Source organism: Peromyscus maniculatus, chromosome 1, assembly GCF_049852395.1.
Source record: "Peromyscus maniculatus bairdii isolate BWxNUB_F1_BW_parent chromosome 1, HU_Pman_BW_mat_3.1, whole genome shotgun sequence".
Lineage (NCBI taxonomy): Eukaryota > Metazoa > Chordata > Mammalia > Rodentia > Cricetidae > Peromyscus > Peromyscus maniculatus.
The window spans coordinates 102,059,201-102,074,416 of NC_134852.1; the positions used below are offsets into that span (position 1 = coordinate 102,059,201).

Here is a 15,216-nt window from a genome sequence, read left to right on the forward strand (position 1 = left end):
ACATTAGATCTTCCTGCCTTTGCCTCCAGAATGAGATTATAGGCATGTGCCATCTTACCACCCACTGACTGCACTTTTAAAACTCATCTATTATATATGTCATAGTTGTTAAGTCTCAAAGAAACCTGGAACAATGGTTAACTGTGGTGACTATTTAACATATCAAAATTGGCTGACCAGTCTCTCTCAGCATTGCAAGAACTGTCAAACAGTCCCAGCTCCTGTCAGGACTTCTCACCCCATCCTCCTATCCCAAACCTCTCGGCCCCTGAGTTTCACTTCCCTTTCCATAGCTTCTCTTTTATATATACTCTCAGCATTTTGGCTATGCACTCACTTGATCTTTTGGTCTTCTTTTGTTTCCCTCTCCCTTCTATTCTTCTCTCACTCCCCCCACACCCCTCTCTGGCCTGGTCTATTCTGCTGGTCATGTTTAGTATGGACTCTTCCAGATGCCTCAGGCTGTGCGCTTGCTCATATCTTCAATAAAAACTCTCTCCTCAACTACACCTAGGAACAGTCATGTTCTCATTTTCATTCAATAATATAATGAGTTTTCTAGTATTCTAAACTTTACATCCAGAGCATGGTTTATCACTCTCAGCATCGCTGGCATTTTGGACAGAGTAATTCTTTGTCATGGTGTGCTCTCTTGAGCATTAAAGGAAGGTCAACAGCATTTCTAAGCTCTACCCATTCCCTGCCAATATCAACCATTCCTCAAATGTTATTAATTAAAAAAAATGTTTCTGGACATTGCCAGATGTTTCCTAAGGAGCAGGATAAATCACCAGTGGTTCATAAAAACATATTCTGTTTCTACAAAAAAAGCCTAAAATATGATGTTCTATTGAAAGGGGTTATGAATTTTTCTAAGAAGGAATAGAAGCAACTTCAGTGTGGCTAACACATGAAATTTGAAATGGAATCTAATTCAAGTCAAGCAAGGCACATACAATGTTTGCCCATAAAACTACTGTGATTATTTTGAATGGTATTTACATGATACTGGCAGCCAGAAGACTTTTAATTGAAGGTGATACAATTCAGATTTACACCTATTAAAGATCATTTTCAGAAGTATATGTCAAAGTGGCTTAAAAGGGATCAAGGACACATCTAAGGAAAATATTTTGGTGGCTTCTTTTAGCAAGCTTCTGGAGAACACAGACAACTTGAGATGGTGGTCTCAGAAATGGGGAAAGGCATTATCAATTCTAGAAATACTTGAAAAAATTACGACTCAATAATTCACCTATTGTTTCTTAGTTACTGTTCTGTTATTGTGAGGAGACACCATGACCAAAGCATCTTCTAAAAAAGAGCATTAATAGAAGTTTGCTTACAGTTTTAGAGGGTTAGTCCTTTATCCTTATGGCAAGAAGCATGGAGGCAGGCCAATAGAAATGGCACTGGAGCAGTAGCTGAGCACTTATATCCTTTTCTGCCAGCAGAAAGCAGGGAGAGGGAGAGAGAGACAGAGAGAGAGAAAGAGAGACAGAGACAGGGACAGAGAGACAGATAGAGAGAGAGGAGGCCTGGGTTGGACATTTGAAACCTCAGAGCCCACCCACCCCAGCAACAAGCCTCCTACAATAAAGCTACACTTACTCCAAGGAAGCAACACCTCCTAATCCTTTCCAAAGAGTTCCACTAACTGGGGACCAAGTATTCAAATATGTGAAACTATAGGGGCCATTCTCATTCAAGCCACCACAGTTTAGCATGTAGAATAAGGCTTTACCAATGATTAGTGCTAAATTTCTTATTTGTAATACTAGATAAATACAAGTGACACCCACTAAAAAAAAGGAAAGATGGAGAAAGATATTTTCAGTGTTGGACAAATAGTTGGATGAAAGGACCTAGACCTTAGACAAGGAAAATAGAGAGGGTTTGTAAATCACCATCGTAGAAGTGATAAAGAGATGCCATAGAATGAATAAGGAACCTGGAAACAAGAAGAATGTCTCATTCTTATTTTTAATTGATTTGGTGGTGGATGTTGAGGACTTCTTTTATTTTCTCCATGGAGTAAAAGGCAGTCATCTGCTAAGAGGAATGAGGGTGGAGAAAGCTCTGAAGCATGAGGCTGTGGAGAGGATTTGAAATTTACCTTCAAAAGAGTATGAAGGACATTGTTCAAAGACATATAAAAATTTCAGGCGGTTGTTGAGCCCAGCTAACAAGAGTGAGCTTTTAACTTCTTTATTTGCAGCCACTTGACAATCTATTAGTTTGTGAAATAATTGAAAAGATACCCATTTTCTCAGGGGAACTGTTTTTCAGTTGACACTTGTTCTCTGTTGTTGAAAAGCTTATTGTGGGATTAAGGACGTATGTACGGGGCATGACAAGCAATAGGTGACCAGTACAGACAGTGCATTGTTAAATACTGAGTAGCAAAGTACAGACAATGTGTGTGACAGATAGTTAAGAAAAAGAACCTGGAGTAATGAGGAAAGACTCAGAAGGGTGAGCTATTCTTTAAGGGATAATAAGGTTTTGAGACAGAACCTCCCTGAAGTTTCCTCTGTTCTCTCTTAGGCAAACTATATCAATTCCACTGTCCTTCAGTGCCTATAACTCAAGGGAAAAGTCAGGATCCTTAGATTCTTCTTTTCATTCATAGAACAGGATCTAGAGAAATACATAGACATCTGTAGGGCTCTGTGGGATTCTTGGGAATTGTGGGGTGGAATTTAAAGGGATTTTTGAACCACATTCTCATGTTTGCCTCCATGTATGCATTTAAGTGTTTCTAACAGGGCCAGCACTAGTCGCTTTGAGATTCTCTAGTGATATTTGCTCAAATTGTGATTATGTGTTTTGGTTATAGGAGCAGTGTGTGGGAGTCTATTGCTGAAAGTCCGTTAGGAGGTAGAAGTCAGGTAAAGGCTGTGTAAGAAAATAATTTTAATAGAGTCATCCCTTACCCTTTGCTTTCCAATATCTGGACATTGGTTTTTATTAGAAGTCTGAAAATAGTCACACACCCAGGGATCAAACTTTGTCTAACAAACTTTGTATGTATCTGGCCTTACACAGACTAGATATACATCAAATTTCCAAAAAGAAATTTCAAATTTTTGTGTAATGTGACATTTTACTGTTACGTGTCATTGTTCATTGTTTTGCTTAGCATTGACTAAGAGTTTACTCTAATTCAGAACATTATGTCACCAATCACAAGGCCACTTGTGATGTCTGAGAAGCCAGCTCACTCCACATGCCCATGTTTGTCTACACATGTACAGGTAAATCAGTGGTTGAGTTTTCCATTGGCATTTCCCTCAAAACCGGCTAAGTTTCAATTTCTACTTATTCCTCCTTTATATTATTTTAATTTTGAAATTCTTTGTCAAAATAGGTTTCTATAACCACTATTTTATTGTGGTTATAAGGAAAATTAAAAATGTTTATGTTTATAAATGGTGACCTGTCTGAAAGATCTAGGAACCACATTTCAGGTACAAAGTTGCATCTAGGATGCATGCCCAATAGTGTGCATAGCAGAAGGTACAGACAGGCTCATTACTTTGTACTCTTCATGACGTATTAAATGTCAAAGCCTGTAAGTAATATCAAAAACACTAACACAAATACAGATATATTTCCAGCTAATATTGAACATTTATATGGATTTTTTAAGATAAGAAGACATCAAAGAGATCCCACTTTTTCTTGTTACATCAAGGTATTTGTAATACATTCTCTTCTACTTTTAGAGATACCTAACCAAAGAATTACAATATGCTTTGATGTGCTTTGTGGACTGTAAACTAGTTATTATTATTATCTCTGAAAATTTCCAAGGAAGGTTCAGGAAAGTCCAGCAGCAGTGAGGTAGTTCAGGGTATATAAGAGGCCTAACCTTCTTGAGATTCCTTCAGAAACATCTTAGAAGTCCTACAGAAGTGCTGGATGGTCACACAGCTCACAGTGTTCCATGGATACAGAGTCATGTTAATAATAAGGTGTTGCTTGTTTACCTCCATCTCTCTGTCATTCCAGCCTTCTTTACACTACAAACTGCCAGTGATTAGATTGACTATGCTCCAGGTAGGAAGACAAGAGGTTTGCACACCTTATTTATTTTAGCTCTTACAACATCCCCGTGAAGAAGGTTTGTCATCTTTATTTGGCAGAGGAATACACTGTGCCAGAGAGGGGTTATATAACCAGCCCAAGGTCACACAGTTGTGAAGTGACAGAAAACAGATTTTAAACTCAGGTTTGTTATCTTTCCTTTTTGTCACTGGAAGCCCAAGGCCTGCTTCCAAGAAGGACAAGATAGTGCTGTGTCTACACGGTCCCTTGCTCAACTGGCTTCAATCTTGGAAGGTTGAGCTTCCACTCAGAATTATTTCATTTGTCCCAGGAATTGGGTACTAATAGAACATGGTATGGAATTCAAATTTTAATGTGTACTGATGAAGTTTCATAGAAATGGATTATTCACTGTCCATCACATAGGCATTTACACAGGCTGCTTTGCTATTAGAACATCAGTATTGTGTAGCCATGACAGATTGTGTGTCACACAAGCCTGAGATAGTTGGGGCCCATTCCTTTACCAAATGGCTTTGCTCATGAACCCCGATTTAAGGCAGGGGTTTTAACTTTACCTCCACATTGGAGCCAAATATGAAACTTTATAAAATACTAAAATCTGGGTCCCACTGTAGAGATTTCAAGCTAATTGATTTGCATTATAGTCTAGGGGCTAGTTAGCATTCATACTTACCTAATCAATCCCATCTTAACAAAGAAAAAGAAAAAGTACAAAGCGTCCAAAGTTATTCTAACTGCATATAAAATAAGACTAAGTCACCCATCATCCTCATTTTACAGATAAAGGAAATGGTGCCCATCAATTATTTGTAAATAGTAACAGAAACTGCTATATTGTTATATTTTTAACAAATTACACCCTCATACTGCCCTCTGTTTTATTTCTTTTACAAATCTTCATTATTTTAAAGATTCATTTTTGTTTTAACTGGATGTGTTAATGTGTGTGTGTGTGTGTGTGTGTGTGTGTGTGTGTGTGTGTGTGTGTGTGTTTCTATGTGTGTTTGCGTGCATGCACACATGTGTATACAGGTATTCACAGAGGCCAGAAGAGGTCATGAGAGCCCTTGGAGTCAGGGTTACAATTGGTTACCAACTCCCCTACCTCTAATGTTGGTTCTAGGAACCAAACTCAAGTCCCTTTCAAGAACGGCAAGCACTCTTAAATACTGAGCCGTCTCTCCAGTCCCTAAGTTATACTTTAAAGATTTGTTAAAGTTTCAAACCAGGGGCTAGAGATATGGCTCAACTGGTAAAGTGCTTGCAGCAAAGCATGAGGATTTAAGTTCAGGTTCCCTGTGCCTGTATAAAAAACAATCCAGATATAATAGTGAGTCCGATAATCCCAGAGCTGAAGAAGCAGAGTCAGTTAGATCCCCTGTGCCCAGGGACCAGCCAGCCTACCCAAATTGTGGAGTGCCAGGCAATTTGAGAGAACCTACCTCAAATAAATAAATAAATAAATAAATAAATAAATAAATAAATAAATAAATAAATAAAGAAAGAAAGAAAGAAAGAAAGAAAGAAAGAAAGAAAGAAAGAAAGAAAGAAGAGAAAATTTGAGAAAGGTACCTGGCATTGACATCTGATACACACATGCACATACACATGTATGGGCATCTTTCTACTTACATGTTGGCCCCCATGTCAACAAATTCATATACCTAAAACAACACCATAGCACATGCACCATACATTGAAACTCAACTCAGGGCACAGTCATTTCCTCAAAGAAGATGGGTTCTAGAGATAAACTACCTGTACTAGCTTAAGGGCCCAATGGTCTGGCCTGGTACCGGTCATACAGATACTGTAGAGGTCATTTGTGCTATTAGCCACCTCTGGTCCTTGTGGGAGCTTGGGGGAGCCTCTGGCTATGAGGGTCATTTAGATTACTAGCCACCTCAGGTCTTGGTTGTAAAAGCTTGATATGGTCTGGACAAACAGAGAATGTAGATCTGTTTTTATATATATATATATATATATATATATATATATATATATGTTTATATATATACATATATATGTATACATATATATGTATGTATATATATATATATATATATAGAGAGAGAGAGAGAGAGAGAGAGAGTATAGATGCTGTTAATCACTTTCAATTCTCAGCTTTCTGAATAGAAGAACTGATTTTTCATTTTTCCCATTGGAAAGACAACCCTGTGTGTTTAACATTCCTGATTTCTCTGGAGATCTGTGGGTGCAAGGATCTTTGTGCTATGCTTCCCAAACAGATCAAGTTCCAGAACAGCTAGGGCCACATATACAGAGAAACCCTGTCTCAGAAAACTAAATAAAGAAATCATAAAAATGTTTCCTAACTGGTGTCTGTCCTGGATCTCACTCTGTAGACCAGGCTGGCCTTGAACTCACAGAGATTAGCCTGGCTCTGCCTCCCAAGTGCTGGGATTAAAGGCGTGTGCCACCACTGCCCGGCATGCTTTCTAATTTTTATGCCTTTCCTTAAATAAGAGTTGGAACATTTTTAATATGTTTATATTCATTGATAAATTATTACTTTTTCATTTACTTTTTAAAATTCACTTTATTTTTTTCTTAGTGATTTATGAAAGTTCCTTTAAAAGATTTCCAGTCGAATGTGTTGCAGATATTTTGCTAATTTTTTGTTTGCTATTATATATAATTTACCAAAGCAGAAGACTTAAATTTTTTACATAGTCATAATTACCTTTTCTAGTGTAACTTCGGTCCCTTCTTCAGTATTATAAAAAACCGAAACAATGTTTTCTTCTAATGTATTTGTGGTTTGGGTTTTTATACTTAAGTCACTGATTCAACTGCGTTTTTACTGGTGTGACTCATCTTTAATATTCTCAACCACTTTATGAGTGGTTTTCAAATGGCAAAAGATTTGATATGGATGAGGTTTTTCTGGGATTTCTCACTTGTTTTGGAACATAGATTTCTCTACTCCCTCCAAAATTGTGTAGCCAGTTAGAATTTTCTTTTACAATTGTCAGTGTTGTTCTTCTTGTGGATATGCTACCACAATGCAGTCTTTCACTAAAAATAGAGGACTCATTTTTAAAATTAGACTTAGTTACTGTGCTTGTGTGTTGTGGGGAGCCATGCTATGGTCTGCATGTGTGGGGGGGGGTTAGTTGGTTGGTTGGTTAAGGACAACTTGCAGGAGTTGTTTCTCTTTTCCTACCCTAGTCCTAGGAATTGAACTCAGGTTGTCAGACTTGGCTGCAAGCATGTGTACCTGCTGAGGCATCTCACCAGCCCATTAATGCAGAACATTATTCCACTGGACGCTAGGATTTAAATTAATGCCTCATTTCCGACAAGTAAAAGATGAAAATGGTCATTATCCTGATGTTCTTAAACTAAACAGTAGATCTGCAGGTATATAGCCCATGTCCGCATTGAATTCTATGAGATAGGTAAGCCCGCTTGAGAGTTTTAAATAGGTCTTAAGGCTGTAAGTCTTCTTTGGAATGCACACACTTTAAAGCTGTACCTGAAGCCTTACCTGGGCTCTTCTGATTTCACTTTTGTCTATTCCCTACCTGTGTGCTTCTCTGAGATCGTAACAGTTCCTGTCTCTCCCTTTGCTCTTCCTGCACTGGGGTATCCAAAAGTCTGGAGACCATCAAGATAGTAATAAAAATATACAAAGTGTCTTTTATTTCAATTTCTAATGGAAAAAAAAATACTTACCAGCACATTCATTGATTGAAAAAATATTTCGTAAGAATCTTCTGAACCCTAGTGGAGAAAGGCAGTTTTAGATCCTCCCCGTTTCCCAAGGCACCCAGTTGCTATGTTTGTATTCACTTACTGGGAAGAGCTTCAGGAGAAGTAACCTGCTATGACCTCTGGAGAGGGAGGCGTTATGAACAGAAATGACAGCGTCTGCTTCTAAAGCCATTAATAAAAGTTGTTGACTGATAGGACCTGGGCATCCATGTTGTTTTTCTACTGCCCTGGAAGTCACAGTTATGGTACGCGTACTTACAGTTTGTAATTACCTAGTCTACTATGACAGACAGAGCGGGGAATCAAATTAAGTGGCTCCCTTCTCTTTCATTGCTAAACAATCTCCAGCTTAAGCTAAGATTGCCTTTTTTTTCTTCCTAAAAAAGCCACAAACAATGACAGCCCCAAAATAGCTATTTAGTCAGAAGTGACGACACTTTCCCAACGCTCATCATTAAGAGGGAAATAGAAAACGTAGCTCTTTAATTCTTCTCCCTGAATTCCCTTCTACCCTCTGAAGCATCCTCACCTCACTGCCCAGGAGAGATGCCCAGTGACTCTGCCTAGCCTCAGCTCTGCTGCAGGCTCCAAAAGGGAGGCGGCTTATGCAAAACATGTTAAAGAAAAATCCTAAAAGTCACTGCAGCTTTTTCCTGCGAGTGATGCAGTTCTTCTCTGTTGCTGTGAGAACCGTTGTGGCGAAGACATCACCAATCTTTTTCCTCCCACTATTTTTACTGCAGTGAGAACTGTTCGTGTCTGCTTGCATTTCACCAGATAGCTTTAGAATCCTAGCTGAGCATTAGGGTTTCCTGAAGCTGGAAAAAGAGTTTAGAAACCTGCATTGGACTTTGTCCTCTTGGCTGGATAAAAATCCAATTAATTTTCAATATCTGTTGTCTGTCAAGGATAGTAACAGACAGTGGGACCTGAAATGGTTTTTAATTAATTATTCCCCTCTCATGGATTCATGGAAATAGAAGCTTTTTCTTTACCTCCCTCTCTCACTCTTTGCCTCCCAGAACCAGCTGGACATTTCACATCAGCTCCTGCTTCTGCTCTGAGGTTGAGTTATCGCCTGTTAAATTCCTATCCCATCCTGTATTGTTGTCATTCACCAACAAAGCATAGCATTGGGGAATTGGATGCATGGTTTTATTAGAGAGCCTAGCAATTTTAAATATCCTTGGAAGATAGACCTGATGATATTCCAGGGCAGGGCAGTAAGAGGTGGTACTTCATAGCGCTGGAACAGCAGAGAACCCCTGGAGGACCTGGCTTAGGTTTTAGGGAACTCTATGAGACAGTGAACCCTTTGGTCCTTCTCTGTTCCACACAGGGGAATGGAAGAGTGAGGCATGTGTGCAGTGGTTTGTAGTATTTGCCAAACAGGGTACTGCATCAGAAAAGCTTGGATGTAGTGCAGAGCTGTTAGGCTACAAAGAGGAAAAGGGTTCCCTCTTCATCTACAGTCTGCCCGATGTAATCCGTGGTAAAGTATCTAATAGGACAACACTTGGGCTCTTCAGAAATATAAGTAACTCATTGGTTAAATTTCAATTCTTCACCTTTCCCCCCCTCCTTCCTGGGTGAGCTCATTCCCCCCTCCTTTTTTTTTTTTTTAAACCCAGTGATTTAAAATGCTAGAAGGAAAAGCAACTGAGGTCCTAACTTTCGGATGCTGAATCCTCAGCTAATTGAAATTACTGGGCACAATGCTATATATAGCCAATGAAGAGATTCTGAGCTCTCACTCAGTGCCTTCAAGACATGTCGTTTTGTAGTCAGAGGAAACAGGGATCAATGCATTTTCAAACTGACAGAGGGAACGGATGCTCCTTAGCAGCACATGCCCAGGATCGTGTGTGTGGGGCTTGCGCTGTGCTGAGAAGCTGATCACCGGCCCATATGCCCCTTATTTACTGCAATGTTCTTTGCATGTTATTGTGCACTCCGGACTAACGTGAAGGTAAGAGGAGGCGAGACGGCAACTGGGCACGATGTACATGTTAAACCAGCTGCAAAAAATGTCTACCTTGTGTGGCACCAGGACTTTTCGGATGGCCGGCTGAGCAGGCAGATTATTACAGGTGGTTGCGAGGGCTTTGTTTTATTGTTGCCTTGCAGCCTCCCTGGGGGAGCGTGTTGGAACGCTGCTGTGAAGTGACCTTCAGGTTTAACTGTTTGTAATTCAGGTTCAGGCTCACTTGGAGGGTGGAGAGGGGGGAGGAAAAATGAGAATTATTTCGGTAGGCCAGCACCAAGAAATCAGCGGAGGTAACAAGCTATGGAGCACGCTGTAAATTAGGATTTAGTCTTTCCATTTCAAAGTGCTGTAAGCTGCCCGAGTTCCTGCAGCTTCATTGTTCTAGGAGCTCCGGGCTTTGAATGTAGCGGCTGGAATGGCATTAGGATGTGATCTGTGAGGTACCAGAACATCCTGTGTGTTGAAACGAGGATTATGAGCATCGGGAATTTGGTGATATTAATCACGCAGATTCTCAGCTCAGGGTGGGCTGCTGGCTTAGGCTGCTTGGGTGCCGCTGCCCCGTACTGTCACCTCGCTGACATTCACTTGCTGTAGCTAATACGGCTCCAAAGTTGAGCTCAAGTTTGGTAGATTTACCCCTTGTCACGGGCGAGGACATTATTATTGGAAAGATTTATCTGACACCATTCATTCAGCAAGGAGCATGAGAGAGCAGATGTGGAATTCCACTTGCATAATTTAAGTGAATTTACATCCTAGGTTACATTTTTTTTCATAAGTTTATATTTCTTATTGAAGCAGGTTCAAAAAGAAACGATTGCCTTTGAGAAAGAAAAAAAAAATTCAGAGGCAGTTTAAAGCCTGAAATAGGACTTTAGGGGGAAAAAAGTCAATGTGAGGTGTTTCCATTTTTATTTTAGTAGAGGAGTGTTTTAATGTGTCTAGGTACTAAAGTTTCATTTTGTGTGTTTACAAGTTTTATTGGAGAGCTCCCTGTTGCTCACTTTTTCAAACCTCCTTGCTTTGCATTTGAACTTCAAACAGGTAGTAGGTAGATTTCCATGGTTGGCCGGGTCTCTCACCACTGCAGCCTGGAAGCTTTCTGTGCATGAGAAAGCAGAGTTCTATAAAATTTACTTCTTACTACTTTAAGAATTCACTTCTGCAGTGAATATGGTGGGATTAATAAACATCATGATAGGATTTAAGAGCTGGGGCATATACCCAAACACCAATGTGGCTTGTCCTAGTGCCTTTTCTATTTCAAATAATGGTCAGTTCCCTTGTGTTGTGGAGTGGGCAAGTCCTTGTCTTCATTCCTCTTCTTTTTTAAAAGCATCAAGTGCTTCCTTCAGAAGAAACGTAACTCCCATTAAGGGACACTTATTTTGATACCTCATTGTTGCAATTGGGAAGTGCAGGATTCCTCTTTGGGAAAGACCCTTCCTCTTGTAACTCCTCACAGTTGTCTGATAGTCTTAGTTTTAAATTGAAATTTGTCTCACTTCAACTTTTAAGCAAAGAGAAGACTTGTTCTGAACCTGGATGATCTTTGGATAATAAATCCTTAATCCCTTCAGAAACCTGTGTTGAGTTCTGACACTTTCTGACAAAATCAACAGAAAGAGAGACCATATGTTTTCCTATCCACAACATACCTAAACTTATATGTTTATGAGTAAATTAACTTCAACTTTAGGTGTGCGTGCACATTTTTTTTTATAATTGGCTTTTGTACTTTACTGTCTAATTTATATTTTATTTTGTATGCTTCTCTTCAGAAATAGCAAGGTTTGTAAAAGAGTTTAAAAATGGTCTTCACCTGTTTTTCCATCAGATTAGGCACAATAAACTCTTACATAATGTTTTATTTTTATGTTTTAATATAGTTGATTTTATGTCCATTATAGTTAGCACTACTTACCTGAAGAGTTCTGAAAAAGCCTTGCTCATGGTGTGTAGTTTCTCATGTCTGACATAATTCAAAGTGATATTTGTTACACTGACCCAAAACTTTAATGTAGTTACAATTTAAAGACTAGATATGTCTCTTGCAAAATTTATTTTTCTATTCAAAATACAATATTATTGTCTTCTTTTACTTTCAAATGATTATTTGACAAATTTGGTATTTAGATATTATTATAGCCAGAAAGATTTTTTGGAATGGTATCTTTTAATATATTTTGAATGTTTTCACATAATAATCAAGTTACATTAAAGATGAATTACTAGTATGCGTTTTACACACACACACACACACACACACACACACACACACACACAAACACACACAATCTTCCATACATCAGCGTGTAACTTGAGGGTCACCATTATTCAATTATCCTTTAAATGACAGGTATCTTTTGTGCACTGTGCTTAAGTCTTAGATGTTAAGCTTAATTGAAAATAATTCTTGTTAGACGGCAGTGGTGGTGCACACCTTTAATCCCTGCACTTGGGAGACAGAGGCAGGAGGATCTCTGTGAGTCTGAGGCCAGCCTGGGCTACAAAGTGAGTTCCAGGAAAGGCACAAAGCTACATAGAGAAATCCTGTCTTGAAAAACCAAAATAACAACAACAACAATAATAATAATAATTCTTGTTATAAGACGTCTAGTGTAGAACAAGACACAGACAAATGTACCAATGAGTGATTTGAAATATGATGGGACTTGTAAAGGGCTTTAATGAAGGGCATTACTGTAATATTGCTGTAGTTGGAAAAACGAATAAAGGAACCACAAGCCAGTTGTACCTAGAATGGCCAAGAGAGATTCCATTGTGAAGTCACCTCTGACTTAAATCCTGACAGCCAATAGAATTTTGCCAGCCATCCTGCTGAGAGCAAGGCATGATGGGTAGAAGGAACATGAAGCTAACATACATAGAAACCTGTGAGGAGCTGTAAATAGGAGTGGATGAATTATGGGGTGTTTCAAGGCTGAGCAGTGGCTAATTGAAGTGATGAGCAACCATAGCAATGTAACTCTGAAAATTATGTTACTTTGGTTGCAATCTCTTTCTAGAATGTGGTCTTTACACAGAAGGAAAAGAAGAAAAAAAAAAGACTTCCAATCAAGAGTATTATTTATGTTATGTTTTCTTGATAGCTTTAAGTTGCTGGAGTGATAAAGATGCACATCATGCCAGCTTGGGTTTCCTTTTAACTTTTTTTTTTCTTTTACGGAAAATGATTAGAACAATTTAATTTGATTGTAGTCACACAAAAGGAAGTAATGCGATCATTATGTGGATGTGCAGTGCCTCTTTGATCTGAAATTGCCTGTGTTGTATGAAAAGTGCCTCTTTGATGAGACAACATGGGTAGTTTGTTGTATCAGATGCCCACATCATTTTGCCTATTGAAATGGCTCTATTTTTGAAAGTAAAGATGCTAATGATCATTTTCTAAGTGATCTTACATTCCCCACATCAGGATTTTCCTGTTGGTGTAACTACTACAAATGTGATTTTTGTATACACCCACAGGCTCACACACTCTAAGACAGGAATATCAAGTTAGACCAGCATCACACTTAGGGAAATTAAGGTAGAAAGGGAGAACATCCAGTTGTTCTATTCTCATGTGACAGGAGCAGGCCTAGTGTGAGACTCTAGAGCTTTGACTTCTGCTATTTACCATATCCTGATGCCTATTTACAACCTAGATTCAAGAAACCTGCTCCTTCATTTTGTAAATTCCTTGAGTGTAACACACGAACATTTTAGAAAAATGGTGCTTGTCAATTCATTATAGGACATGATTTTTGAAGAGTCCAAGAAAAACTACATTTGAGTCTGTCTTCCCCACTTATGGAATAGTTTGAGGATATATTTTAAACTACCCAAAGTTTAGGTTTTTATTCATAAGTAGGGACACTAATAACTATTATAAGAATGATGTGAACCAGGTGGTGTTGGCACACACCTTTAATCCCAGCACTCGGAGACAGAGCCAGGTGGATCTCTATGAGTTCGAGGCCAGCCTGGTCTACAGAGCGAGATCCAGGACAGGCACCAAATTACACAGAGAAACCCTGTCTCGAGAAAAAAAAAAGAATGTGTGGACTGAAGAGATGTCCTAATTGGGAAAAAGTGCTTCAAGAGTGAGGGCTTGAGTTTGATTCCTCAAAACCTGTATAAGAGCTAGACATATAGTGTCCTTCTCTCTTACAGGGAGATGGGAGTTGGAGGCAAGGGAATCCCTGAAAGCTGGCAGGCTAGCTAGCCCAATGTGTACCATGGAAGAATCACAGAGGCCCATTTGTTTAAGCCAGGTGGAAGGCAAAGAGCAACACCAGAGGTTGTCCGTGGAGCTTCATACATACTCTGTGATATGCACACATCCACATTCATGAACACCAATGTGCACACACACACACAGGATACCTGGCAACACCAGAGGCTGTCCATGGACCTTCATACACACTATGTAATATGCACACATCCACATTCATGCACACCAATGTGCACACACACACACACACACACACACACACACACACACTATGAAATGATATAAAAAGATCTTTCAATATAGTAAGAACTCAGTAACTAAGTCATGATTGAAAAAGTATAGTCCACCAGATAACAGGAACTTTTGTTAGGGAATTCTGAGAATCAAGCCATTTTTAAAACCTATGGTTAATAAGAAACATGATTTAATATTTCTTTTCTAGCCACTATTGTTATCACAGTCAAACAACATACAAACTTACTAAAATATAATCTAGACTGTAGAAGCTGAAACTATAGGACTTGATTGCCATTAAATTTTTTATTATAAGCACAAATAGAAACAAATAAAAAGTATTCAGCAAACACATGCCCAATGAATGTATTGATATAGTCTTAGACTTCTTTATTCCCTCCACTTCTTTCTGACTTACTATCTTAATCCTATAATTTTTTTTAGGGAACACTTTGACATCATAATATGCTGGGTTCAAATACTGCATTGTGCAGTCACAAATTGTCTGCACCCAACCATTTACTCTCCAGGATTCATGCAGTTAGTTCTTGACACTAGGTTGAAGAAATCAATAATTCACACTAAAACAACTTATTGAATGTCTACATCAACACTCTAGGATTCAGACATTCATCATGCTCAATCCTACCAAGCTTGTCTTTTGTGATGTTCCACATCATTTTTGTCTCTGAGCCTTTTCTAGAAATGTTTACTGCAATGGGGTCCCTTCTCAGATGACTACACATGTCTAAGTTCTGTCCTTGCTCTTAGAAGTTATAGATGGAATCTATATTCCAAGGAGTTGAATCTAAGCCATACCAGCTACCCCATTTTCTCCTTTAAATATTAAATACAATTTATCCTTCATTCATGTGGCAATATATTTTTAAAGACTTATTCTATTTTTAGTTTTGTATATAGGTGTGTGTGCACACACATA

General features: G+C 38.7%; 1 protein-coding gene across 11 annotated transcripts in view; it reads left to right on the forward strand.

Annotated features, from left to right (window-relative positions):
* Dlg2 (discs large MAGUK scaffold protein 2) overlaps positions 1-15,216 on the forward strand; it is a 1,859,766-nt gene that overhangs the window by 529,737 nt on the left and 1,314,813 nt on the right. For 2 of the 11 annotated variants that reach the window (XM_076547141.1, XM_076547142.1), the window contains exon 1: positions 9,468-9,781. The exons of the other annotated variants lie outside the window; for them this stretch is intronic. In XM_076547141.1, the coding sequence (XP_076403256.1) occupies positions 9,740-9,781 (42 nt within the window). In that variant the 5' untranslated portion in view covers positions 9,468-9,739. Of the gene's footprint in view, positions 1-9,467; positions 9,782-15,216 lie in introns of those variants that run through there. 11 annotated transcript variants of the gene reach the window in all.